The sequence below is a fragment of the Syngnathus floridae genome, chromosome 15 (genome assembly GCF_059516105.1).
Source record: "Syngnathus floridae isolate MCC-2025c chromosome 15, RoL_Sflo_1.0, whole genome shotgun sequence".
NCBI classification, from domain to species: Eukaryota; Metazoa; Chordata; class Actinopteri; order Syngnathiformes; family Syngnathidae; genus Syngnathus; species Syngnathus floridae.
In genome coordinates, this window is record NC_142427.1 from 12,782,058 (window position 1) to 12,808,402 (window position 26,345).

Genomic DNA, 26,345 nt, shown 5'->3' on the forward strand with positions numbered 1-26,345 from the left:
TGTTTCAAAGGTTATTAGGGAGAAGGTCAGGCGCGACGCTCAGTTAAAAGGACATTCCCAAATATCACTTTTTTGAGGGGGGGGCATTTTCATGACTCGTCATGACACGCATACGTGGCTCGGAAAGGCAACCGCCAAGCAGCGGGCAAACGTAGACGAAGCAATGGTAACATTGCGAGTTCAGCACCACGGAGAGTTCCCACCCCAAAGCGTCACTCGGGCTCGCTCACCTGCGTCCGCCAGCCGCCGTCCGCCGCGGTGGCCGCCGCCGCCGGCGGTCTGTCGAACACCCGGTCCCGGTACAAGGACCACAGACCGACGTTGGGGAGGAAGAGGAGAGCCGCGACGAGCAGCCCGGCCAACTGCAGCAGCCGCTTTTCCTTCCGCCTCATCGCAACAACGAGCTGAGGGAAGGGACGGGAAGGGAAGGGAAGGGAAGAGAAGCCAAGGGAGCGGAGACGCGCGCCGTGCGGCGTGCGCCAGCGAACGAGCCCCAGCGAACGAGCCCCAGCGAACGAGCCCCAGCGAACGAGCCCCAGCGAACGAGCCCCAGCGAACGAGCCCCGGCCGACTGCTTGGCTCTGCTCTGCTCTGCTCTGCTCAGCTCGCTCGCTCGCTCCTCTCTCTCCTTCCGCCTCCGCGCAGCCATTTCAAAGTAATAGGCGCTCGGAAGCAGGCGTCACTTCTGCCACTGTTTTTCACAACAAGAGCATCAATATTTCAAATTGATTCCATAAATGCCTTTCTAAAAACCACAGCTGAGGCAAATATGTTGCCCGGTGGTTTGGCAATTTTTGACGGCCGCCCCAAATTTCACTCGAGATGATTCACTAACACGGACGCATTTTCTGCTTCGGTATCTCAAACGTTTGTTTGTTTTTCTTTCATTCTTATTGTGAAGGAAGGCTGCCAACTCAGAGGCCGCTCAGTCACGCTTGATGTCAACAGGAGGCGACCAGTGGGTTCATCGCTTGGGGATTTAGAAGGACCCTCCATTACGTATGCGACGATGCGGGAACGTCGTCGTCTGGAGGGGTCAAGCGCTCAGCTTGGCCATATCATGTCGAGGGCGCGACCCCAATGATGGAACGACGAATGAACGCTTCAATTGCGCAAGTTCTTTTCTGCATTTGGTCCCGTAATGAGCGTTCGTCAACAGGTTTGGCGACAATGGAGTATTTATTGCATCTTCTATGGACTCACGGCGGCGGTGATAAAGCACAGCCTGGCCGCCGCTGCGTGGCAAATTTATGCGTGAAAGTGCCCTTTGGTAATGCCGCGAAAGGTCGACGAGTGGTAATTCAGCGGAGGAATTACACTTTTGCGCGGCAAATCGGCCATGACCAGCGTGCTGAGTGGAAGGAGCGTTTGCTTTATGGCTCCGCGCTCATCCGACACCGGCTCGCCCTTCCTTCCTTCTTTCTGGCTGGCTGAATATGCGGCAAACGTTCACGTGGGAGGACAGCCTTGAAAATTATCCGATGAAAATAAATTCATTCAATCAATCAATCAATGGAGTCATGATGGGAACAATCGACTTAGTCGCTAGGGAACATTCCATTTCTTTCTCTTGCCGAGGCGCCAACGTGTCTATTTTTTGCCCCAAAAAATCAAAGTCTTTAAATGTCACGAGTGGAGCGTACGTACGCGAGAACACACTCGGATTGTCATCCCCGCGGGGTAAATATCGATGGATGCGACACGCCGGAGGCATTGAGGGACCAAACGGCGTCACTCTGTGACGATATCGCCCCTGAAAATGAAATGCACACAAGCATCATTTGGGCCTATTCACTGCCCCCCCCCCCCCCTCCCGCGCTTGAAAGCCTCAGAGACCGGCGGGGATCCGTCGATCAATGTGGAAATGGAAACGATCGTTTTTCCAGGCTTTGGTGGCCAAAAGAAAACCGACGGGGAAATGAATGCATAAAGAGGAAGACAAAGTGTGCGGCGGCGGCGGCGGCGGGGAAAGGAGAAGAAGAAAAAAAAAATCCCTCACTCATGAATTCATTTGGAGCAGATCGTTGGGCGCCCGAGTGGCTCGTATCTCCGCCTAATGGGCTTCCGTGCAGATGAGCTTCAGTCACAGTGACGTGAAGGCTGCGCAAAGAATGCGTGGAGGCAATTGTGCTCCATTTCAAATCAAATACTCAATTGAAAAAAGCCGCTCTAAATTGATTCCAAACGCCGGTTGGGCTCGATTTGTCGAGAACTTTCACCGGCTAAAAACCATTTCGGAGAAAAACGTATGGATCCATTTTTCTCGGAAGCCATTAGCTACGTACCTGGATAGATACTGTTGAATGATTTCGCCTTTCAGAGTTGGGATCAAACTTTTCCATTATTCCAGCCCCTAAGCCGAGAACCCCAAACGGACGTCACTTCATAGCGTTCCTGCGAGTAGCTCCTGCTTAAAAGCGTGCCAACGGGTCAATCTCAAGGCGGCCCCAGACGGATTCCGGTTCTTTGGCTTTGTCTGCATTCATCATGGAGGCCCTTGACCGCTTGCCAAATACTACGGGTCCTACGTTGCGTGTGTGTGTGTGTGTGTGTGTGTGTGTGTGTGTGCGTGTTTAACCTGGACAGTCGAAAAAAGGGGCCAGCTGCTCCCTCCCCCAACTGCAACGGACCCAGACTGCGCCTGGATGGAGAGATTAGCAAATAAATGAGTGATCACTGGGAGAACCGGAGAAGAGAAACAAGAGGAAAAGTACAGTTGGCTAGCTGGCTGGCTGGCTGGCTGGCCGGCTGGAGCGCCCGCTGCATGGCCATCACGCCAACTACAAATTGCGCTGCTCTTAAGAATGCATCCATGGCAAAGCTGGGAACGAGATGTTTAGTTGATGCCTTCAAAACGGCAACATGTGCAACTGTCTCAGCGGCGCTAACTCGTGCTGCCGCTTTGATTGATAGAACAAATACATTTGGTGGTCCTGCACAATTTCCTCCCGCGTTTTGTCGGATCATTGCTGAAATGGCGGGAAAGGTGTTGACTCTTGTTGCCACGGTGACCGCTCCTATTAGCTGCTGTTTTATTTTCACTTGGCAGTCCAACATCTAGCGACGCATATTCAGGCCAGTCGTTGATCATGTCGCTCCCACTTCTCTATATACGTATATATATATATATATATTATTATTTTTTTTTTAAGCAAGCGCCTCGAGAAGGCCTCACGGTCCCTAACCTCTCGTTGAACCGCGACGAATAAACCAAGCAAACACGTCAGCAAGCGTCGCTGAAGATTAAACACAAAATCGAATGTTCTGCCTGAAATAGCTCCCAAAAAAGAATCCGCGAGCTTATTTGTCGCTTCCTGTGACACGCCGAGCCAAGCCCGCGTACGTATTAGCATATTGATGCGCGCGCTTTTTAATGCTTCCATTTCCACCTAGGAAATATTGGAAATGTCCTGCCGGCAGCCGGAGGGAAAAAAAGCAAGCTCGGCATCTCGGGTCCAAATCTAATCCGGGTGATTATTTTTGAGAGCCTGTCGACACAACGCCGTTGTTTACCCAGTAAATAGGCTGTGGTGGCGGCGGCGAGGAAAATGTCCGCGTGCCGGCTCGCTAATACGCGTATAGCACGGCGTGAAATGCGCATTCGCTGGAGCCCCGCTTCCGGGGCCAAGGTCGTCTCGTATTGACATTGCATTCAAAGCCGTTGCATTTGCTCCGTTTTCAAGTGGACTGGAAATGGAAGCGACAACGGCGGCGGCGGCGGCGGCGGCGGCGAGGTGACTCGGTCATAACGTGCCCTAAATAGAAATGCAAGCGCAATCGGCATTCTTTGCTGGACAATTTTGGATGTATTTTTGCTCCCTCCCGCCGGCTTACTGGCACAAATGCCACCACGCCCTTCTCATTATGACGCACACAAAAGGGGAAAGTTGAGCCTCGCATGATTTTGCATTGAATTGATCTTAAGTGACTTCCAGGAGTTTTTCTTTGTGGCTCATGAAAACAGAGAGTTGAGCGGAGACTCTCCTGTGCTTTGAGTCTGGCGCACAGTAGCTAATTGGTCCCTTTTCCCTTTTTATCTTGGGCTGCGTTTGCCCAAATGTGACGACACAAGCCGGAGTGGGAGGAAGGCTGAGAATACCGACCGTGAGGAGGAAAAGACGCTTTTAGGGAGCTAGACAGACAGACAGACAGACAGACAGAAGGCAAAGTCAAGTCAAAAAGTTGCAAAAGCTGGCGTTTGGGAGTTTGACAAAAGCGCTTCTCAAACTTCCACCAATCTTCTCGGAATATGAGCTTTTCTTCATAAAAGACATCAAGTAGCCAATGAGCCACATGCTGCTTCATCGCCGCATGATTACAGCCAATGAGCCACATGCTGCTTCGTCGCCGCAGGATTATCTGATGGCAGGTTGCAGCACGCACGTGCTGGCCAATTTGCATTTTGCGTCTGACTTTGCTTTCTTCGCCCTACATTTGCATATCAGCGGTCCAAAGAGCCAATAAAAGCGAGATGGCGAGCGCAGTTGATCATTCTGATGAAAAAGCGGCGGGATTAGCTTCTCGTCCGGCGGGTTATTGATTCTACTAAATCAAAGGAGGAAAAGGACTTTCATATCAAGCAATTCCCCTGCCGTGCGTGAGGAATCAATGTGTTGCTCGGATCCATATTGGTGTTGAGTTATGAGGCTTTTTTTTTGGAGCGGAGGCATGAAATTGAAAAGAATGCTCTTTTGACATTTGACCATGTGCTCTTGTGCTGGGAAAGACAGGCAGACAGGCAGGCAGACAGGCAGGCAGGCAGACAGGCAGGCTTAGAGCAGTAAGCCCATGCATTCAATCACATTCATTCAAATGGACTCTTTTTCTAATATGCAACTCAACAAGCATCAAATCCAAAGTGATTGATGCATTTTCATGGGATTGCACTTGCGTCTTCCTTCATCATTGTCAGATTTTGATGTTGCAGTTCTTTTGAGTGGCCTGCCGGCTCCCACTTTGGACCTGGTCCCATTCCATACCTGCCAGTGCGCAGGTAAGAGCAAAGGGCAGGCCTGCACTTGTTGCCCACTCCAAAGTGCATTAAAGCCATTAGCTGCACAGCCACAATGGCAGCTATTCATACCCGGCTGACCGCTTAGCCGTCCGTCCGTCCGTCTTTTGCTTGCTGTTGTTGTGATTAAGTGCAATTACGCGTTGGCTACGGGCGCTGACGTCGGCTGGCTGCGGATTTGCCAATACGGCGTTGTCAAGCATTAGCGGCCGGAAGGCACGGGGGGACAGAGAGACAGAGACAGAGAGAGGATGGAGCAGCGAGACAGATACCAGCCATCGCTCGCTTGCTTTTTCATGATTTACGTTACAACTGGATTTCAACAAATAACCATTTGGGGGATTTCTTGAAATTCTATTGATCATTTGGTTTATACGGTGCACTATTTGTGATTTGACATTTGATTTCGGTGCATCGTGATGACGCTTGAGGTCAGGCAGGTGTCCCCCACACCTGTGGTGTCCCACAGGACCCTCCAATAAGACCATACAGAGATGGAGTTTGAGAGCATTTTGCTTTTTCAACAATTGACGTGGCGTCGGAATAGATAAAGGCTTACTTGACGTTTTATCAAAACGGAATGGTAAATGATGAATTCCTTGAAGGGCACTCACTCCAAAAAGGTGTTCTTCTCCCGCCAACGCGGCCGCTTTGTTGGTATAAATGGATTCCAACGACATAAAAGTGAAACTCCTGTTGGCGTGCAAGTTTGTTTTCCAGGGAATTGTTTACCTCGGGGTAGCTGCGGCAACTACAAAGCAGCAGGCAGGCCCGATTAGGCAGGTGATAATTCGATGGAGCAGCTGTTCCGCACGATGGCTTCCCACCCATCCCCGACGGCAAACTGGAGAGAAAAAAAATTAAATAAATAAAAAATCACAGAGCGTACTTCAAACACACCTACAGATGATGTTTTTTGCATCTCCGTCCTGTAAATATAACGCGTTGTGTGTGTGTGTGTGTGTGTGAGTTGATTGAGTCAACGTCATCTCTGCTTTCGCTTGCGTTTCATCTACGCTAGCGTGCTAGCTAGTCCGCGTGACGAGCATGCTGGGAAAGTTGGTCTGTTTGCCAACAGTTTTGGCGAGTTGCTAGTTTGGGTTTTTCGCGTGGGTGAAAAGAGTTCCTTTGTGTTTGAAAGGAAGGAATGAAGGACGGAATTAGCGGGTGACTTTTGTTGTCAGGCGCGCCGCGCCGCGCACCTGCTTGCTTTTCGACGCCACCTGCCATCCACAAGTACGCGAGGCCTGCCGCGTCACTCGTGTGATTAATGTTCAAATCGTGGCCGCCGGCGTCTCTCGGCATGTGTCTGGCGAGCACCTGGAGGAGAAACAAACAGAGAGAAAAAAAGCCAAGCTGAAACCTTGTCGAGCCGTACGTCACACCGCTTCTTTTGCTCGCTGTATACGCCGCTAATGTTGTTTATCTTTGGCTGCTGACGAGAATGTTCTTGGAATTGAGTGAGAAAGCGGGAAGTGATGCGTGTGATTGCTCCTCATTGTTCATGTATTTATTTTTGCATGACGTAAAACACAAACTGGGGAAGCAGCTTAGCGAAACACAATCCAACAGGGGCCATTTGGCTTGGTACGTACGCGTCCTTCAAGGGACGCTGATGATACCGCTGCATCGCAATCAATTAGGATAGCGTGACAGACGGTTTTTTTAGTTCGAAAATGAAACTCCAGTCACCGGACGCAGAGTGAGATATTTAGCGTCTCGATAAAACAATAGCATATACTACGTCTGTCATGTTTTGCCTCTGGATTAAAGCAAAACAAATTTGAAAAAAAACAAAACAATTCCAGGTCATCGAAACAGCGGCTTGGCAATCGCCCGCCCGCCCGCCCGCCTGTCGTCAAAGAAAATTACACCGCACGCACACAAATCAATTTTGCAACATGAAAAGATCTTGTCCTCGCCGTCCGATATTCGATGTGAACGTCTGATCAAAGCTGGATCCGCACACTCTTGATTAAGTCTCAACCGAACAATAAAACGCGCCCGCAGTTCTTTTACGGAGGTACTGACATCTTTTTTTTGGGAGCTTGGCTCTCACACGCCTTGGTTGGCTTTGCTGTGATTCCCTCTTTTTTTGCCCATGATTAGGGTCTTATTTTGAAAATCACTGTCCGTTGTTTTAGTCATTATAGAAAGCTGCTTTTTCTTTCTTTCGTTCTTTCTTTCTTCAATTGTTTTGATGATAAATATTCTTGAAAGAACTAATTAGGAGCGAGTATCGGGCCTTATTTTTAGGTATCGGGGACTTGCCGAGTGAGTCGATACCAGGTGCCGATACTAAAGGCGGGAGAAAATGGGACATGTCGTCAGTCGTGGCTTGGTAGGCTGGTTGTTGGCGCTCTGCTGCTGCACTTTGGCACATCTGCCAAGTAAATAGCTTTTGGGTTGGAGAAGTCCAGCGATTTGTTTGAACGTGGTTTCCGTCGGGTAAGTTTGCCTCACATTGTGTTTGCGCAAGCTGTTGCTCCTGCACGCCTGCCATTTACGTATTTGGCTCCCCCAGTCAATCTGTTGAGTTTGCTGCCAAATGAGCAAACACACATTGATGGTGTTTGTGAGCGACTGCTCCAAACCATGAAAACAAAGGCGGCGTGGCAGATGAAATGCTCCTTTCATCCTCGCTAGGGTACATTTGGATTTTAGCGGCGGTTGGGGGGGGGGGGGAAGCTATAATGATTTTTTTGGTTTGTTTTATAACAGCACGCTGCATTCATACGATCTAGAGTAGTTTACACGACAGGCAATTTTGAACTTGATGAAAACAAAATGATTTTGTAAATCTCCTAGTTTGGGAATTTTCCGTCAACTCTTGGCGAAATAATTTCATGGAGTCGTTCACTGGCCCGTCGCCGTGACCCAAATATGAGCAAACGTTACAGCTGATTGTGGGCCTTGGCAAAGGCGACTGTACTGAGACTGGCTCTCTGACAGTGAATTATGTAAATACAAGCGGATCTGCCAGCTCCATTTGCACGGAGGCTTGAATAGTAACACTTATTACGTTGGTGTCATCCAAGTGTTATTTCTCACCTGTGTTAGAAAACACACAGTGGGAGGAGGAAGCGGAGGAGGAGGAGGAGGAGGCGAGGGAAGGAAGCGGGTCAATGAATATTGCATGAGATTCATTACTGCATATTTATCATGCGTTCTCCCGTTCGTTGGTTCACTCAATCCGTCTGAGTCTTTGCCACCGGGCAATCTTTGACCCCCCCAGGCATCTCATTTGATGGAACGGAATCTCCTCGGCTCATCCGTCTCGGCGATAAGGACGGGATGTGCGTCGACGGCGGGGCTGCGGCCATCGGTGCAGTCGCAAACGTACGTTAACGCTACGTGCGGCCTAACGATCGTACGCGTGTCCGGTCAAAAGCATCCCTCCCAAAGCTGTGTGTGGCAGGATTACATTGGTTAGAATAAGAATAATGCATCCCTAATAATGATCAAGTCGTTTTCAATACATGGGAGTCATCCAACAAGTTTGTAATGCAGATGAGCACCACTTACAGTGCTGGAGTGGAACTGCAACTCACTTGGGTTGAAAAGAAAAATCACGAGACCTTGCGTCTTGAAGGAAAGTCAACGATACGTGGGGACAGACCACACACGCACACACACACATACACGCACACACACACGCACACGCACACAAACACAAACACGGGCAAACACGGGCAAAAACGGGCAAACAAGTGGCTGAGATACTCACAGCTGCTCAGCAAAGGAAAATGTCATCAAACGCATCATCTGTCGTCCTTTTGGCTCGCTTTCCTTTTAGCGTTGACGACACAGCAAACCAAAGAGAGCAAACACGAGTTCATATAAATGACACTTCAAGTAATGAATTGCTCATTTGCATACTTTGTTCCCTTTTTCTCCCCGCGAGCGTGCGTGCGTGCAAAGCTATTTGCCATCCAATCGATGTGTGTTGCTCACCTCGGTGACATCTGCTGGAAAAATTCAAATCCTTCAAACCTCGCTTCCCCCTCTGTCTTGCCGGCCGGGCCCGGCGTGATGAATGATCTCTGGGGCCGATCAATTCTATTTAGATAAGCTCGCCTCCGGAGACGACAGGTCTGGGAAAGGAGGATGGATTTGCTGTTATTTATTTCTCTATCTATTTCTTTTTGGGAAGTGAGTCAACAACACGGAGGCCCAAGGTTATTGTCATTCCGGGCGAGAGGGGGTGCTCGCCAACAGCCGGCCACGGTAGGCTTTTAACTTCAGGATGGAAGGAAGTACGGCGTTTGCTGGTGCATGCTTTGAAAGATGTCAATCACTAAATCCAACTATCGCCTTCTAAACCACCGTTGGCATCATCTCTCTATTCGTCTTATACGGTTGGGAAAAGCAGAAAGAAAGAAAGTAGCCTACACATATCTATCTATCCATCCATCTATATGTCTGTATATACAAGTGCAGATGTGAAATTCAAATAAATATGCAAGCCAAGAGCAGATGCCTGACAAATAGCTCTACCTCAAGCAAATATTTGGCAAAGGGGAGAAAGAACAAAGAAAAACTTTTCATCTTTGTGTATCCCGTAATATAACAAATAAAGTTGAAGTAGTCTTTGTCCTGCCGCATTCTGTGTCAAATGAAAGCCGTGAACGTTGTCCTTTTCCTTAGCAGGCATGCTCGCTCGCTCGCTTGGCTGAGCACTTCAGCTTCGTTAATATGACGGCAGTAAGACGGACCGGGAAAAAAGTGCTCATCATCACATCACTCACCGTTAAGCTGGATACTACCACGAATGGTTCAAATGAATTCACGAAAATGCAAAAAAGAGAAACGTGAAGAAGACATTTGTTGCCCGTCCCATTCGACTATCGCCATTCCCCATGACACCTGGCGCAAATGACGTCACGACGCCGTTCGGACGAACCAACAACTGGAGGCGTAGCACGCGCGTGCGCGAGCGAGAGACAAGTTGGCACTTGTTCGAATATCGAGATGAATGGAAATTTGATCAAATACATACAAATACAAAAATAATATTGCGCTTCGAGTGTAAGTCCCATATGGTCTAGCGGTTAGGATTCCTGGTTTTCACCCAGGCGGCCCGGGTTCGACTCCCGGTATGGGAACTTTCCTTTTTCTTCCACGCAAGACCTACACCAAAAAATAAGTTGGGATAATACGAACTAACGCGGCATTTTCTTGTCATTAATAAAGCACTGACACGGCGTGCCCTACCCTAAAGCTTTTTCTTTTTTTTTAAAACAAACAAACAAACAAAGGAAAGAAAGCGTCCAGCATATAGGCATTCGGATGTTCAAATCAAGTAAAACTCCATGACGTCGTTGAACACAACACAAATGATTTGACAGTACATGAAACGGTTTTACTTTTACAACACATACAAAAGAACACCAAGAGATCTTGCCGTGAGCGCTGCCAATGGTCCAAATTCTTTTGGTTTCATTTTTCAATATCGTTTGGACAATTACCAAACAAAGTGCTGTGGAATGAACGGGAACGTACGTCAGCATCCGCGAACCAAAAGCCTTGGACTTTGAGTGATAGACAACGGCACAGCGCCCCCTGGTGGTCGATCAACAGACCGCGCTCTTTTTCTTTTTCCAATTGTTTTTCTCGGTGTTGTTCACAAATGCATCCCTTGCCCGTTTTCGAACTTTACGGCGAGTGAATCAACACCTCCAGGCGGCCCAGGTGGCTTTCTCCATCTCCCCCCCCGGCCATCAGCCCCGCCGGCGCCCCGTCGCCGGCTGCCTCCCTGCCACTGTCCGGGGGCTCGGCGTTGCCCACCTCGTCGGCCCCGACGCGGCAGTTGAGCAATAGCGGTGGCAAGGGGACGCTGCGGGCCAGCTCCTCCATGTGCCGCGCAAACTCTTTGGTCTTGTACTGCGTGACCTTGGCCAGCTCCAGCGTCTTGGCCGACGTGATGATGGGGATGCGGCGGGCGATCTCCAGGGCCTTCTGGAGTTTCTCTGCGCCCTCGGTACGGAAGAACTCGTTGACGGCCCGCTCGGTCTTCTTCAGGTGGCTGCGGACCATGCCCAGCAGAGCCACGTTGAGGACCATGGTGACGGAGAAGGTGGCCAGGCACACGCCCACGTAGTAGACGCCCAGGCCGCTGTGGGTGTAGGCCACGCGGACCGTCACGCTGTAGTTGCCGCCGTCCTCCCACACGCAGGTGTAGCGGCCGCGGTCCTCGAAGGAGACGACGCTGATGTTGAGGCCGCCGCCGCTTTCCTCAATGAGCCACTTTCCGCCTGCGGGGACAAAAGCACAGGCAGGCCTTGAATGCCTGATCGATAAGCCAGGTCCCACCGGCCGTTCTCCAACAAGGCTTACCCGGGTCCTCCACGGGCAGCCGTCCGCCAGGACCGTACCACGTGACATTGCCACCGACCCCGGTCACGTTGCACTCGATCCGTGCATCGGTTCCCTCCTTGAGCACAACACGGGCGGGTGCGGCCTCCGAGCGGTTCTCGGCGGCGCCATCTGCGACGCACGCGCAGACGCCGAGGAGGAGCCGCAGCAGCACGGGGATGTTCTTAACGGTCGCCATGCCGACAGGAGGCAGACCTGCAGAAACAGGACAGGTGACATTTTTACAACACTCATCATTAGCCATTGTAGCTGCACGCAAATTCCAACAAATGCAAACGAAAACTAAAAGGAAGCAAAAGTGTTCACATCCAAAGACAAACATGAAATGGAGTTGCATTGCATTCGCATCGATCACACTGGTACAAATTCCATAGGACATTTCCAATATTTGTCTTCTTCACGTGGGATGACTGTAAGAAATGTACAATTCCACGGTACAGTAGATGACACACGCGGCAGGCACACTCAACCCAAATGTGCGGTCTTGGACTCCAAGCAGAATGCAAAAGGAAAATCCTCAATCAATAGAAACGACTTCCAATTTTAAACGCTAAATAACACGGTATTTTACCCAAAAGTTCTCTTGTTCCCGTCAAAACTGCGTTAAAAGCTGAAAGAGTTCAATTCGGTTGCGTTGTCTATTTCCGCGTTAAGGTGGAAAACAATGACGTCAACCGAGGAGGCGTGGCTAACTGTCAGGTAACGCCACAGACAATTGCTTGGGCGGTTTTTATTCCAAGTCAATCAAAGGTTGAAATAAGTCGTCCTTTTACTTACACGTCCATGTACATGATCATGTATTCCTATATTTGTAAATTGTACTCGTTGGCCAATCTAGAGGCAAAGATTGAAATTGCTTTGCACTGCCACTTTAGGCTTTTTCAAAACGATATAATTACATTAACATCTACGTGTACAGTATTACTATTATTATTTACAGATTTTCTTGCAGATTGAGACAATACCGGAAGTCGTTTACTACTTCCGTGTAGTGATTGGCGTGAAAGTGGTTTGTTGGCAGGTATTTCTGACCAACTTTTCCGTCACTTGAATATGAAATTGTAGTTACGTTTGCGTTGATAGAACGATCACGTATTTAAAGCTACCTATTTATTTGACTTTGTGGCTTGCTCCTCAGGCTGTGTAGAAAAATGTCAATACAACGAAATTTGATTGCGACGTTTTCTCTCGTTTGATTTTATTTTGAAACTTTCAACCGGATCTTCTTTGGGTGCCTATCCTAGGGAGGGCAGACGCGTTTGTGACGTGGCTAATCCAACTAGAAGACAAAAGTCGACAGGCAATACGTAGATTTGGAATGTTGACGCACTCGATCCCGTCTGCAAAGCCAAGACGAGATCGAATAATAAACTCCCCCCGTGGACACATGTATTGGTGTTGTTTTTCAGAGAGAAACTTTGCACGGAGGCGAGCCTAACTGCTAGCATCCACACTTTGACAGCTGCAGGAGAGCAAGAGACGAGGTGAGTTGTTTGTTTACAAAATGATGTCGCATCAAAACGTATCAAATGGTATCGAAATGAGGAAAAGCCATCAACTTGGCCCTTTGACACAACTTTAGGTTGCCCAAGCTGGCTGAAACTTGTTGGACATCGATCGAATACAGTAAACAAAACACTTTTACTTGGTGGTGACGTCACCTCAATAGTTTGACTCAACAAGGTTTACTGAACGTTCCCAATCTGTCGTTTTCACAACTTTGCACCTCAACGTTGTCTATAGATAGATACGAACTATGTGTCTTTTGATGACTCCAAACAAACGGGAGTCAGTTGCACACATAGCATTGTTACCATCCGTCCATCCATCCATCCATCCATCCATCCATCAGGGCTGAGGCATTTATTAGGAAATAAAGAGAAATTCTGAATACATTGCAACATACCTTTAGGATATGATATACTTATGAAAGTAAGGAATGTTAGGTCCACATCAGCTTTACAGACGCCCCGTCCTTTCTCCGCAGGCATGCGCTAAGGCTCGAGCATGTCGGACAGCCAAGTTACCGCGCCGCCTGAGGTTCAGGTCGCCCGGGCCGCCCAGGCGCCTGACGGCTCCCCGCCGACCTCACCCGACGTGGCTCCCACCAGGAAAGCCAGGAGGAGGGCGGAGCTTCAAGCCCAAGCCGAGGAGACGACGGCCAAAGTGGACGAGGAGCCACCAAAGGTCGCCCGTCAGTCACCGCAATCAAAGCCACTAGGCAAAGTAAAACTTTGTTGACCAAAAAGATGGAAATACACACTTTTGTCCATAAATCTTGCTCAGTATTGACGCTGGCTTTCTCCATTTGACTGCGCGCGCTCCTTGTTTCAGGCCCCGCCGAGTCAATCGACAGTTTTGCAGGGGGGTTGGGGCTACTGGGGCGGCTGGGGAAAATCCATCCTGTCCACCGCCACTGCCACTGCGGCCGCTGTGGGTGAGTCAGTACGCCGCTGGACTCCCCCAGAAAGCCACCGACCTCCTCTGACATCGCTTTTATGACATCGTCGCCATCATCAGGGCAGGGGCTGACGCAAGTCATCGAGAAGGCCGAGACGTCGCTGGGAATCCCCAGCCCCGCCGCGCTGTCCGTCCCAGCGCGAGACGACGAGAAGGCGGAGGAGCGGCGGGACGGGGATGAGTCGGAACGGGTGGGTGGAGACGGCGCGGCGGCGGCGGGCGGCGCCATGGGGATGCTCTCCTCGCTCACCGACGTCGTTCACAACACAGTAAGTCATTCCGTCCTTTTTTTAAAGGCAAAAGCGCACGGCTGCAGTCAAGTCAGTGGCGCCACTCGGGTCGTGCTCGCAGGGCAAGACCATGATCAGCGGTGGCCTGGACGCTCTGGAGTTCATCGGGAAGAAGACCATGGACGTCATCGCGGAAGGCGACCCCGGCTTCAAGAAAACCAAAGGCCTCATGATCAGGAACTCCACGCTCTCTCAGGTGAAGCGAGCAAGTCAGGCCAGAACGCCGAGAGCCCGAGGACCGACCTTTCCGTCTTCTCGGCCAGGTGCTGAGGGAGGCCAAGGAGCGAGAAGAGCTTCAGGCGGAGGAGTCGTCGGACTCGGAGAAGAAGGCGCCGCCGGCTCACTACGGGGTGCTCTTCGACCGGTACCAGGGCCTGGCCCACCTTGAGGCTCTGGAGATGCTTTCTCGGGAAAGCGAGTCAAAGGTAGGATGGAAGCCAGAGAGGTCGAGGAGAGGAATTCCTCCTGAATTTGATGTTCCTTTTCCGCAGGTCAAGTCAGTGCTGACGACGCTGTCGGGCGTCGAGCGGAATAAGCTGAGAGGAGAGCTGCAGCTCATCAAGGACGCATTCTCCACGATGGAATTTGACGACGACGACGTGGATGAGAAGAAAGGTGCAAAACATCACCTGGGTGAATTTGCCGCGTCGGGGCGATGACGGATCATCGTCGTGTGTCATTCCAGACGGAGACGGCTCCGAGTTTGAGGCGGAGCTCGCCCGGGCTCTGGAGGGCCTCAGTGTCTCCACCACGGCTGAAAAACTCTGCAAGGTAATTTCGTGATATGCTAAGTGGGTGCGCTTACTCCTACGCCCTCTGTTCTGACGAGTAAAACAAATGGGGACACTATGAAATGAAATCAAATCAATGTGACCGCCTAACAGGCCTGCAAAGACGCCTGCGCTGTGACGGCAGACCTGAGCAAACCGGCAGAGGAGCGTGAGGAGGAGGAGGACGACGACGACCAAAGGACCGAGCTCACAGTGGAGGTACGCCACATAAAACAGCGCCACCACCCTGTGCTCAAACTGCTTCATTGCAGTTCAAGATTCCGAAGCTGTCGAAATAGTGCTACTTTTGTTCGTTACCTTTTCATTTTCCCAGGAAGTGAACGCCGCCGCCATCAGGAGTCTGGCCGAGTTGACGGCGCGCTCCATCGAGCTTTTCCACAAGCTGGGCGAAAGCCTCCTGCTGTCCAACGGCGACGTGGAGGCGGACGTCCTGTCACAGTAAGACGGGTCTCCACTCCTGTGTACTATTGCTGCAAATGGAGCAGAGTTAGCACTTAACATGACATGCTAACCAGCCAAAATGTCAGCGTCAAGCCAAAGTGTCAGCTTCCTTCCTTCCTTCCTTCCTTCCTTCCTTCCTTCCTTCCTTCCTTCCTTCCTTCCTTCCTTCCTTCCTTCCTTCCTTCCTTCCTTCCTTCCTTCCTTCCTTCCTTCCTTCAGGCTGACAGTTGTCCTGTGTAAAGAAGTCTCGCTGCTTTCCAAGAAGTTCACCGCCTGTCTGACCACTGCAGGGGTGAGTAGAAAAATAGATATGAGAAAATGAGTCAAAGATTCATTTCCTTCTTTTTTTCCCCACCCAGTCCAACGAGAAGGGAGAAGTCCTCAACCCGCTCATAACAGGAGTCTTCTTAGAGGTTTGTGTCCAAATTGAAGAGTTCCGGCTCTGTTGGTGCTCATAAGCACGAAAGCATCTTCCTTCCCCTTGTCGCAGGCATCCAACAGCGCGTCGTACATCCAGGATGCCTTCCAACTCCTGATGCCCATTCTGGAGATCGGCCACATCCAGAGACAAGCCGATCCGCTCGACTCCTGAGCGGGGAGACCTGTTCTTTTGTTCCGTTTCAATCAGTGTTAACTCGACTTTTTTCTATGCGTCCAACATGCCACTGCAGAACTATTACCACTGCAGAACGATTACCACTGCTGCTTTGGGAGTCGCGTCCATTCTGGTGGAAAAAGCTCAAAGCTCAGGTGGTCAAATGGGAAGGAAGCGTTGCGGTGCCCAACAGTGTGACAAACCATAATGATGGGCTTTAAATAAAAAAAGAGAGAGCGGCAAGTGTGTTGTATGCGTTTTCCTTCAATGAACCCATTTGCGTTACGCACCCTTGCCATGCGCCTCGCGGACGACCTGCAGGTGGCGATAACGACGTGAACCGGAAGCCATTGGCACCACAAAGAAGGAAGCAGCCCGCGACCCGAGCCGAGCCGAGAAGAAGAAGAAGAAGACCGGTGCGGCACTTGCTAGCTCGGCTACGTCGAGGAAATCGCCAGGTACAAGCAGATTTGCGCAGTCCTTTTCATTTCTGCAGCAGCTTTCTTTGCATGTCGACAGCTTGGCAGGCGTTGTCGCTGTCGTAGACGAGGCCAAAAAACGCGGCCGTTGAGCGACCAGTGATGCCTGCAATGCGTTGGCTAGCAAACGTTAGCAAGAGTGCTAAACTCCCGGCGTCGGTGCCGTTACTTGTCCCGTTAGGAAGTCGCCACAAATTGTTGGACATCAACAATCGCTCGAAGAGGCATCCATCTTTCCTGCTGCGTTACAAAACAAGTCTACTACTGAAAGCGACGTGAAAGCTCGTCCGGTAGGGGTAGGAGTAGTAGTCAACAACTCCGAGCGCCGTACCCATCATGCAACGCGCGCTCCTAGGAAAAAAGCTACAATCAGATCATGAACACCTAAAGTCACTCTAAGATTCACATGAATGAGATTTGATTGGTAAAACGTGTGTGTGTTTGACTCATCAAAACCAAGATAAATGGTATGCACTTATTGGAAAGTAGTACATTGGCATCAAAGAAGCATGTTGATGTGAGAGGAGAGCAGAGCAGAGCATGAGCTGAGCAGAGCCAGAGCAGAGCATGTACGAGGGGAGCTAGGTTTAGCCTGGGTGCTTGGCAAAAGCTGCTGCACTTCCAGGCCTGGATGTATTTCATGGCGAATGTGTCCCCCCCCCATCAGCTATTATTTGGCCCCTCCCCGGAGCGCCGCACCATTGTCGGTGGGGATCGTCAAAAGGTCTCGTGAGCCGCCGCCAACATGCCGGCCGCACTCACGGACGCCAGCCAGATCATCTGCGAGGTCTGGGCCAGCAACGTGGACGATGAGATGAAGAAAATCCGACAGATCATCCAGAGCTACAACTACATTGCCATGGTAAGTGATGACTACGATAGCCTCCCCCTACAAAGCCAAACAGCATTTGCCGTCGCCGAAAGGCCTGCCTGGGCTTCGGGCGACCCCGGAGCGGAACGGGACGGGACGGGGCCAGGAGGAGAGCGACAACAAGCACTGACTTCGAAACCGACTTGGTTTTCTATCTGGCCAGGACACGGAATTCCCCGGCGTGGTGGTGCGGCCCATCGGCGAGTTCCGCAGCACGGTGGACTACCAGTACCAGCTGCTGCGCTGCAACGTGGACCTGCTTAAGATCATCCAGCTGGGCCTCACCTTCATGAACCAGGACGGCGACTACCCGCACGGCACCACCACCTGGCAGTTCAACTTCAAGTTCAACCTCACGTACGCTCGCCATTTTTAAAGTTCTCGGCAGCATCGCTGTATCGAAAGAAGGTCAACTTGTCGTTTGAGAATGACACTTTGCTGGTGTATTACGCAAGACTTGATCAAGATGATGGATGAGGCAACTTGCTTGTATGGGAGGCGAAAATAATTGGAAAAATTCTCTTTGACTCCAGAGAAGACATGTACTCTCAGGACTCCATCGACCTCCTGCAGAATTCGGGCCTTCAGTTCAAGAAGCACGAGGAGGAGGGCATCGACACGCTCTACTTTGCCGAGCTTCTCATGACGTCGGGCCTGGTGCTGTGCGACAACGTCAAGTGGCTCTCCTTCCACAGGTTGTTGCCGCCTGCCGCCCTGCCCAATTTGCTGCTATTTTCCATCACGAACCATGGTCCGTCTACAGCGGCTACGACTTTGGCTACCTGGTGAAGCTGCTGACGGACGCCAGGCTGCCCGAGGAGGAACACGACTTCTTCCAGATTCTCAACCTCTTCTTCCCTGCCATCTACGACGTCAAATACCTGATGAAGAGCTGCAAGAACCTCAAGGTATGCAGCAGGCTTACGTCTTCCTATCCCTTTAGCAATGTGGACAAAGTAGGTCATTAAGGTCATGTGCTCTGCTCACATTTGCATCTCTCAGGGTGGCTTACAGGAAGTGGCGGACCAGCTGGAGCTGAAGCGCATCGGGCGGCAGCATCAGGCAGGTTCTGACTCGCTGCTCACCGGCATGGCCTTCTTCAGGATGAAAGAGGTAGCGGCGGGCACTCCACTCCCACACAGGGGGAAGGAGCTCGCTGGGCCAGCATTGAGCAGTCTCTTTGCTTTCCCCCTCAGCTGTTCTTCGAGGACAACATCGACGACGCCAAGTATTGCGGCCGCTTGTACGGCCTGGGCTCGGGCTCCACGCAACCCCAGAACGGAATCTCCGGCTCGGGCCAGGAGGAGAGCAACAACAAGCACTGACTCCCAGCCTGGCTCTCCTTGCACTTGTTTTAAGAAGCTTTTAAATCCTTTTTTGTTTTGGGTTCGCTCGTTGTCGTTAGCGAGCGAGCGAGCGAGCGTGGGACCACAACACCAGCGGCGCTTTTTCTTACCAAGCTGCGCTCACTCGCTTTTAAAGTGAGCGCCCGCCGGCCGGCCGGCCGGTAGGGCCCTCCTCCACCCAATGTAAATTTCTAATGTATCATTTTTTGGAAAGACAAATAAAAATGTTTTAGATTTTTTTCTCCGGATGTCAAGAGAGAACCTTTTAAATGCATGCGTCCGTTTTTTGCCCGGGCCAAACTACTGTCGGCGTGAAGATGTTACCGTTGTTTTTACGTTCGGACTTGTTTTAAACTGTTGTACATTAAATTGTTATGTATTTTCAAAGTACACTCTGCTTCTTCTTTTAACCGTGGGTGGGGGGGGGGGGGAAAGGAAGCTCTTGACATACCTTCTGAGTTTTTTTTTTTTAATTCAACAAAATGACCGCACAGGTCCTTCAGCCCAAAAATGGTCGGGAGGCCTTACTTAGCGTGGGGCCCGTTCCGTATTTCCCCAACAGGTCTTTGGCGGCCCTCCGCGGGGACTCCGGGACAAGGGAGCCCAGGTGGAGGAGGACCAGGCAGCACTCCACTACGTCGGGACGAGGATACAGCTAGACGGTGGAAGCAAGGAGCAGGATGCTGATTGGTTAAAACAGGCCTGAGCTGTGAAACGACGCACATTGCACTCATCTCAGGGCCGTCGTGGCCCAACAACTGACCCCACCCCGTATGTCATTTCAAACTTTGCTCACAAAATAACTCAGTCATTTGTGAGAGAAGAAAGAAAAATCACCTCCTGAAATGTTTCAATTTTGTTACGATCTCGCGTTGTTACCTTGATGGTGTCAGGAATATCAGCCAGCTGCCTTTGGTGTTTTGCCATCTCTGAAGTCAAGGAGAGAAAAGTGTCTTGGGGCCTTAAAGAAAAGAGAAGGACAGGGTCACAAGATGGCTAGGTTTCCACGAGTAGAATACAAGCACTCACTGCAGGGTCACAAGATGGCTAGGTTTCCACGAGGAGAAAACAAGCACTCACTGCAGGGTCACAACATGGCTAGGTTTCCACGAGTATAATACAAGCACTCACTGCCCTCCAGCCTCAGTAGGTTGCTCTTGGTCGCGGCCGTGCTGCGCCACCATGAGGGCCAGGCGCTTTTGCAAGTCCTCCGTCGCCCGTCGCTCGGCCTGGCACGCGGCGTGAGGCTCTGACAGAAGCGAGGAGACGTTAAAGCCCAGCTCACCGGATAGCCGCCTTTCTTCCTCTTCTTCCTCCGGTGAGCCCTCGGCCTGGAGCCCGTTGCCATCGTCAGCCGGGCGTCGCCACCACAACTGGTAGAGACGGTGGTAGGCGGCCCACGCCCGCAGGCTGTCGGCAGCGGCTCGGGCTTCTCGGTCCACGTCAGGGTCGACCTCTTCCGAGGCGGCCGCCAGCATTCCAAAGAGGGCGGCCGAGACCCGGAAGTCGGCGGCCTCCCGGAGCCACGCGGCCGCCAGCCACAGCTCCTTCGCCAAGGTGCCGCTGTCATCCAGCAACCAGGACAGGACGCCGCGGGCCACGTGACGGGACAAACACAGCAGCACCTAAACGGCAAATAGCAGCTCACCGACACGTCCAAACATTGCTCAGATACGAGTTGGCCCACTACGGTCGGCTACCTGCGTGAGGGGGAGGCTGGCCGAGTGCGGGGGGCTCTCTACGTTCTGAAGCTCGACGAGCAGAGCGCCAAGGTGGCCGCGAGCGTCAAGGTGGCCGCGAGCGGCGTCCGAGTCCGCGGGAGAGACGCCCAAGTGTTGGGTCCAGACGCGGCGCGCCCGTTCCAGGATGCCGCTGGAGCCCGGGGCCGCCCACGCGTGGCCAAGGCCGCGCATCTCGGGGAGGACGTCCGCGAGGGATGCGCACAGCAGTTCGGCCACGCTGAGGTGAAGCCTGTGAACCTGCGCAACAACGTGGCTCGTAATCAATCCGTTCCTCCTTTCATGATTCCTTCCAAATGCACTGACCAGCAGGCCCCGGTGGGAGGAAAGAACCTCCTGCGCGGCCAGCCAATCCCGCGCCGCCGCCGAGTCTTTGGCGCAGCGCAATGCCAACGACTCGGCCAGAGTGACCTCGCCCGCCGCGCTGGCCAAACGCGCCGCCGTCCTCAGCGAAGTCACGTCGTTCTTGCGGGCGATTGCCTTGGCTGCGTCGAAGCTAGCGCCCGCCGCGATGTAACTGGGAGAACGGCACGTAACGTGAACCGGACGTGCCGTCGGAGCGATGGGCTCGGAGCCGTGGCGAGTCACCATTTGGCGGCTGCCGAGAAATGGCCGTCTTTTTCCAACGTGACGGCCCAACTGGTGTAGAGCTCCTTCAGGACGGGATCTTCAGCCGGCAGCCGCGCTTTGGCCAGAGCGATGGCCTCCCTAAAAACACCACGAAAGCCACATCCATTGATGAGGACTTCAAATCGAAATGACATGAAGCAAAACTAACGACGCAACGCAATCACCTCGACCACGTACGTACCTGTGGAGCTTGTGCGAGCGCAGCAGCCGCACGGCCTGGTCGACGCGGTCGATGGCCAGCAGGTAAGCGGCCGCCTTCACGTGCTGCTCCTGCAGACACAGCTGCTTGACGTAGCGCTGCACGGCGTCGCTCCACACCGCGTAACCCGCTGCGAGCGAGACCCGAGCCGGCCGGCCGGCCAGCCGGCGAGTGAGCGCAAAGTCACACGCCGCCTCGCCGTGGCCACCTTTTACGTTTCTCACCCGCAGGAGCCACGGCGATGAGGTGGTCGCTCAGCTCTCCTCTCTCGGCGGCAAGCCGCAGCGCCCCCTCCAGGTCGCCGCTCCACAGCCGGAGGTAGACGGCCGACTCCACGTGGCCGCCCTCCACGTGAGCCTCCTCTAAGAGGGGAAAGGAAAAAAAAGAAAAGAGGGGAAACCCTCCCGTCTTCGTTTAGAGCCGCCGGGAGCACGTGAAAGTCAAACACACCTTCGGCGCGGAACATCCGGTGCAGGGCGGCCCTGTCGGAGAACAGACCGAGGTGGACGTGCTCGCCCTGGCCGGCGACGCAGCCAGCGGGGGGGGCTAGCGTGCCGGTACAGGAGAACAGAGTGAGTCAACGGCACGTTAATCACACACTTGAGTTTCCAGCGTCCGCTTACCGGCGTCGTGCGTAATGGAGGCCAGCGTCAAGCAATCCTGCAGCAGATCCTCTTTGGGCCGGTGGTCCATGGAGGTGCTCAGGGGCAGGACGGAGCGAGCCTTCTTCCTCTTGAGAGCCGTCGAGTCGGCAAACGCTGCACGCATGAGCGTGAGCCATTAGGCAGGCAGGCAGGCACGCAGGCAGGCACGCACGCAATGTGGCGGAAAAAGTCAAAGTCAAAGGTACCTTGTTTGTCTTTGCTCTTGGCTCCAGGTGCGCATTTCCTTTGCGGTGCTGAGGAAGGTTGCACACAGATGTTCTGTCAGGTTGCGCAAGACAAGGGGACAAGGCGCCGTTGTCACCTGGCGGGGGCACGGGACTGCCCGTCGGGCCGACGTCCTCTTCGGCTTGGTCCGGGGCTCCCTGTCCGTTGGTCACGTGCTCGCCGTTCACTTCCGGGGACGCTGCTGCGTCTGGTGACTTTTTGCTCTTTTTCTTCTGCTTGGCTTTCTCCTTCAGGTCCACCATTTTCTTCCCTGAGAGGAAGAAGATGAGGCTTTGCTGGTTTGGGTGGGCGCCGTCGCGTCACCTTTGGGCGGCTTTGCGAACTCCTGCTTGGAGACTCTCCACTCCTGCACGGTGAAGTCCTTCCCTCCCGTCCAGATGACGTCCGGATCCACGGGGGACCAGTGCACGCTCAGCAGGTAGCCCAGGTGGCCGCGGTAGTTGCAGAGCGCCGCCTCCTGCTCCACGTCCCACACCTGAATAGCGCAAAGCAAACGTCGAAACACCACACTGGCGGCGAGAACGAGAAGGCGGTTACCTGGGCCGTCCCGTCGTAGGAGGCGCTGGCCAGTCTGGCGCTGTGGTGCGGACTCCAAGCCAGGCCGGTGATTTTGTTGGTGTGGCCGCACAGTCGGCGGTACGGCTCCGTCAACACCGACGGCTTCTCTGGAGGATTCTCTGCAGCAGGAAACATTCATCTTTGTCGCTCGCCCGCCCTAATGGCGATTGCGCTTCATTTTCAGTCGTTGGTCAAAGACCTATGAGCCGGCGCAGGTCGTGCACGTAGACGACGGCGTTGCAGGAGCCCGACGCCAGCAGGCCGTGCAGCTCCGGCGGCGCGTTGTCTTCGGGGTGCCATCGCAGCGCGTTGATCACCTTGTGGTGCTGCTGGATGCTGCACACAAGCTTCAGCGACGGAGCCCGGTAGATGTCGATGCACCTGCGAGAAGAGCGGGGCTTGACGAGGGACGTGGCGTGGCGAGCCTTGGCCGCCGGCCGGCCGGGCGGCCCTCGTTTACCCGTCCTCGTTGCCGATCGCCACCACTTTGCCGTCCGGCTTCCAGCTGAGGTCGGTGTGAGGAGAAAGCTTGTGCTGTTAACAAAAGAGAGAAAACTTGTTCCAAAAGTCGACGGCTCTTTGCCCCCTCCCTGCGTACCTTGATGTCGTTGGTCTGCCGGATGAGTTTGTCGAGGTCGTAGGCGTCGCCGCTCAGGTCGGTGGGCTGGTGCTGCAGGATCACGCCCTCGCCGGCGCAGCTGTACAGGCTGTGGGACGCCTTGCCTTCCGCCGCCGCCGCGCCTGAAGGCCACACGATGACAGCATTTTGGACGGTCACCGGGGGGCAGTATAATACAGGCGCAAGTACAAAGAAGCTCATTTTGTAGTTCTTATCAGACCGACGTCTCCTTCCTTAAATGCGACGGGAAGAGCAGATGTTTTGTCGTGTCCGCTCAGCATGCAGGTGTTTCAAAGTAAACAGAAATACATCAAACACCGTCGTGTCTTAAGACGACAAATGACCCGACACGAAAGGTTTCTTTTAGCGCCTCAAAAGGCAGATGGTCGGCATGGCAACAATCAGGGCCCGAGAGCCGGCGTTTGACGGATGGACTCATTAAAACGCCATCTGGCCCAAGTTTCTTCAAAGAACTGAGCTCGTTCAATTACACAGTCAATTACAAGAAAGGCGGCTAGAGAGACGTGCAGAGATTGTTTTTTTTTCCGTTTCTGTCTTTTTGCTGACCGGCCCTATAATTGTGCTGGAAAGACGTTCGTACCAAATGACATCGGGGGGAGCGGCGGTCCCCAGGCCAGCGAGTACACCGTCTTTTTGTGGTAGGAGCTGGAGATCTGAGGCGGCCTGCGAGGAGATGACAGAGTCAGCAATAAGTGGAGGTGAAATGGTTTGGAAAGATACCTCTTACTTGCTGGAGAAGACTTCGTAGATTCCCACTTTCCCATCGTCCGTTCCAAACGCCAAGGTTCCCTCTCGTTTGGGATGCCAAGCCAGCTGCAATGACCAAAAAGGCCATTTTGTAGAAACTAATCCCATTCCTGGAAATTTGCGCCAAACCAGGCTTTCTTACCGCTGTGACTTTGGACTTGATTCCCTGCCAAAAGCAGCGGGCGTCGTAGGGGTTGTGGGCGGAGAGCGTGTTCCACACGCGGATCATGTTGTCGCCCACGCCCAGCGCCAGGCAGCCGCTCGCCACGGGCGAGAAGGCCGCGCTGTACACGAAGCCGCCCAGCGTGGGCAGCGTCCAACGGCAGTCCAGGTCAGCCAGGTCCCAACATTTCACCTGAACATCAGTGGAGCGCAAAACTAAAGCAAAAGCTGAACATGGGCAATTTGCGCCTTTCTTCGATGGGAATTGCTCGCTCAAACAAAAAAGATCCATCGGATGCTAGTTTCCTTAGCCTATCTTTTGCCACCGTGCGTTAGCATGACGCTAGGCGACGTTCGTTATCTGACCTCTCTGTCTAAGGACGTGCTGACGAGCAGCTCGCGGCCGTCGGGCAGCGTGAAGCCGGCGGTGTTGAACACGATCCTGCTGTGGTTCTGGCCCTCGGACGACGAGCCGAACAGGGTCCACCTCTGCTTGCCCGTCCGGGTCAGGTCCCACATCAGCAGTTCACCGCTGCGCACGAGCAAGCGGGTTTGTGGCATGTCCGCCGAAGACGTGGACGGACGGTGGAACGGACCTGAAGCAACTGGAAACGAGGCGCGCGGCTTGGCCTTTGGGCCAGTGGAGGTTGAGCCAGAGTCTCTCTTTGAGCGTGGGGTCGACGGCAGAGCCTCGTCTCTTCACAAAGGGCAGCTTCAGGGTGGACACGCCTGCGCGCAAGCGCCCCATTTCCTCAGTCATCAACAACCTTTTTATTTTGTTCAAGACATTTCACCTTTTCCTGTGGCCGTGCTCCAGATCCTCACCGTCTGGTCTTTGCTTCCTGACGCCAGGTAGCAGCCCTTCTCCTCTCCCGCACTCGGTCCCTTTGAAGCTGGAACGTAGGCGAGAGACGTCGGCGAACGTTCGGACGAAAAATGACATTACGGTCCGGTTGACTACCCTTACCGTCGTCGCCGCCGGCCTCCGCTCTCAAATGGAGGGCGTCCTCGTCGGCGAGCGGCGACCACACCAGTGAATGGATGTCGTCGTCGTGGCCACGGAGCCGACGGGTCACCTCACCCTTCTTGCTCACGTCGATCAGCGCAATCATGCCGTCTTTATAGCTGCACAAAAGTATCAAGCCCAATAACAAGGCACGAGTCATTTTTTCTTTCAGCGTCGGTGTCGTCATCTTACCCGACCGCCACGGTGTTCCAGTTGTGCGGGGAGCAGGTGAGGCAGATGATACTTCTGGGTTCGGGGAAGAAGCTGGCTGTGTCTCCCGTGTTGTACCAGTGACACACCACAATGCCTTTCTCGTCGCCCGACACCACCAGATTCTTGTCCAGCGGGGACCAGTGCAAGGCTGAGATAGCGCTCTGAGCATGAAAGAATGGTCATTATTTGGGATTGGCATCAAACCGGAGCTGCAGAACTGACCTGATGAGCCGCATGCTCCCGTAAGAGAGATCGAGTTTTGGTGTCCCAGAAGAGGATGACGCCATCGACGGAGGCGCTGGCGCAGATGTGACTCTGCGTCACATCCTGGCAGAAGGAAACTCCCGACACCAAGCCTTTGTGGCCCACAAGAAGACCTGGGACGTTGAACACACGTACAAAGGAAAGAGACCAGTCACCAGGGAATGCATTGACTTTGGACCGAAAAGGAGGGTTTGCCGCTTTTAGGCGATAACGGCCAATACACCGAAAAGTCACATTAAAACGCACTCTGAATTGTTTTATTAGATGCATATACTGTTTTACGTAACTTTCACTTACTTACCTTGAGTACTGCAAGTAGCAGCAGACACGTCAATCAAATAAATGAAGTTTTTGGCTCCGAAGCCCAGTAAGCCACCGCTGCTGACATCACAGCAGCGAGAGCAGTACCAATTGGGAGAGGCGGGAAGGAGTCGTTCATGCATGATCAATGTGGTAAGCGTTGAAATGATTTCCAACTTTAAAAAAGGAAAAATAAGTCTCGGAAGCAACACAAATGCGCATCTCACATGTTTCCCACAGACTGGCGGAGCGTCACGGCAACGACCGTATGTCAGCGTGTTGTCGTAAAACCCTGCCGATACGTAAGCCGGGCAAGCCCCAAAACACTCCTTTTACGA

At 52.9% G+C, this 26,345-nt stretch overlaps 5 protein-coding genes and 1 non-coding gene across 17 annotated transcripts in view; 3 read left to right on the forward strand and 3 right to left on the reverse strand.

The window, feature by feature from the left end:
* Positions 1-9,928, reverse strand: part of LOC148386831 (polypeptide N-acetylgalactosaminyltransferase 10-like) — a 42,393-nt gene extending 32,465 nt beyond the window's left edge. For 4 of the 10 annotated variants that reach the window (XM_088398510.1, XM_088398506.1, XM_088398508.1 and 1 more), the window contains exons 1-7: positions 9,760-9,925; positions 8,966-9,105; positions 8,739-8,800; positions 6,214-6,331; positions 5,744-5,855; positions 2,579-2,641; positions 231-404 (exon numbers count right to left, since the gene is read on the reverse strand). In XM_088398510.1, the coding sequence (XP_088254636.1) occupies positions 231-404; positions 2,579-2,641; positions 5,744-5,842 (336 nt within the window). In that variant the 5' untranslated portion in view covers positions 5,843-5,855; positions 6,214-6,331; positions 8,739-8,800; positions 8,966-9,105; positions 9,760-9,925. The other 6 variants (XM_088398512.1, XM_088398511.1, XM_088398514.1 and 3 more) reach the window with 6 other exon arrangements.
* Positions 9,929-10,044: 116 nt separating this feature from the next.
* On the forward strand, positions 10,045-10,116 carry trnae-uuc (transfer RNA glutamic acid (anticodon UUC)). The gene has a single exon. It is a non-coding gene; the product is annotated as a tRNA-Glu (tRNA).
* A 235-nt stretch (positions 10,117-10,351) lies between these two features.
* Positions 10,352-14,962, reverse strand: LOC148386833 (microfibril-associated glycoprotein 3-like). Of its 2 annotated transcripts, none has more exons than XM_088398533.1 (3): positions 13,293-14,962; positions 11,348-11,581; positions 10,352-11,265 (listed from the first exon to the last, which is right to left on the reverse strand). In XM_088398533.1, the coding sequence occupies exons 1-3, from the start codon at positions 13,375-13,377 to the stop codon at positions 10,667-10,669; spliced, it is 918 nt and encodes a 305-aa protein (XP_088254659.1). In that variant the 5' UTR covers positions 13,378-14,962; the 3' UTR covers positions 10,352-10,666. The 2 variants fall into 2 exon arrangements, with proteins under 2 accessions (XP_088254659.1, XP_088254660.1); XM_088398534.1 differs by lacking the exon at positions 13,293-14,962 and adding an exon at positions 11,958-12,100.
* Positions 12,598-16,206, forward strand: fam114a2 (family with sequence similarity 114 member A2). 2 transcript variants are annotated; one of them, XM_088398520.1, is made up of 13 exons: positions 12,598-12,870; positions 13,374-13,612; positions 13,721-13,823; positions 13,907-14,115; positions 14,198-14,332; positions 14,400-14,561; positions 14,628-14,751; positions 14,822-14,907; positions 15,021-15,125; positions 15,241-15,365; positions 15,588-15,660; positions 15,728-15,781; positions 15,859-16,206. In XM_088398520.1, exons 2-13 carry the CDS (start codon positions 13,394-13,396, stop codon positions 15,958-15,960), a joined length of 1,497 nt encoding a protein of 498 aa, XP_088254646.1. In that variant the 5' UTR covers positions 12,598-12,870; positions 13,374-13,393; the 3' UTR covers positions 15,961-16,206. The 2 variants fall into 2 exon arrangements, with proteins under 2 accessions (XP_088254646.1, XP_088254647.1); XM_088398521.1 differs by having other exon boundaries at positions 13,374-13,573.
* Positions 16,207-16,275: 69 nt separating this feature from the next.
* cnot8 (CCR4-NOT transcription complex, subunit 8) lies at positions 16,276-19,049 on the forward strand. The gene is made up of 7 exons (XM_088398535.1): positions 16,276-16,421; positions 17,110-17,304; positions 17,477-17,670; positions 17,847-18,008; positions 18,077-18,221; positions 18,316-18,426; positions 18,510-19,049. The coding sequence occupies exons 2-7, from the start codon at positions 17,188-17,190 to the stop codon at positions 18,636-18,638; spliced, it is 858 nt and encodes a 285-aa protein (XP_088254661.1). The 5' UTR covers positions 16,276-16,421; positions 17,110-17,187; the 3' UTR covers positions 18,639-19,049.
* Positions 19,050-19,111: 62 nt separating this feature from the next.
* Positions 19,112-26,306, reverse strand: gemin5 (gem (nuclear organelle) associated protein 5). Its single transcript, XM_088398505.1, has 27 exons — positions 26,009-26,306; positions 25,666-25,820; positions 25,423-25,604; positions 25,192-25,349; positions 25,019-25,117; positions 24,821-24,953; positions 24,591-24,756; positions 24,205-24,417; positions 24,043-24,128; positions 23,896-23,978; positions 23,274-23,416; positions 23,136-23,209; positions 22,875-23,056; positions 22,655-22,794; positions 22,421-22,592; positions 22,194-22,367; positions 22,078-22,125; positions 21,851-21,985; positions 21,678-21,773; positions 21,452-21,589; positions 21,210-21,357; positions 20,987-21,106; positions 20,705-20,915; positions 20,360-20,638; positions 19,791-20,284; positions 19,539-19,620; positions 19,112-19,314 (listed from the first exon to the last, which is right to left on the reverse strand). Exons 1-27 carry the CDS (start codon positions 26,148-26,150, stop codon positions 19,159-19,161), a joined length of 4,209 nt encoding a protein of 1,402 aa, XP_088254631.1. The 5' UTR covers positions 26,151-26,306; the 3' UTR covers positions 19,112-19,158.
* Between the last annotated feature and the right edge of the window lie 39 nt (positions 26,307-26,345).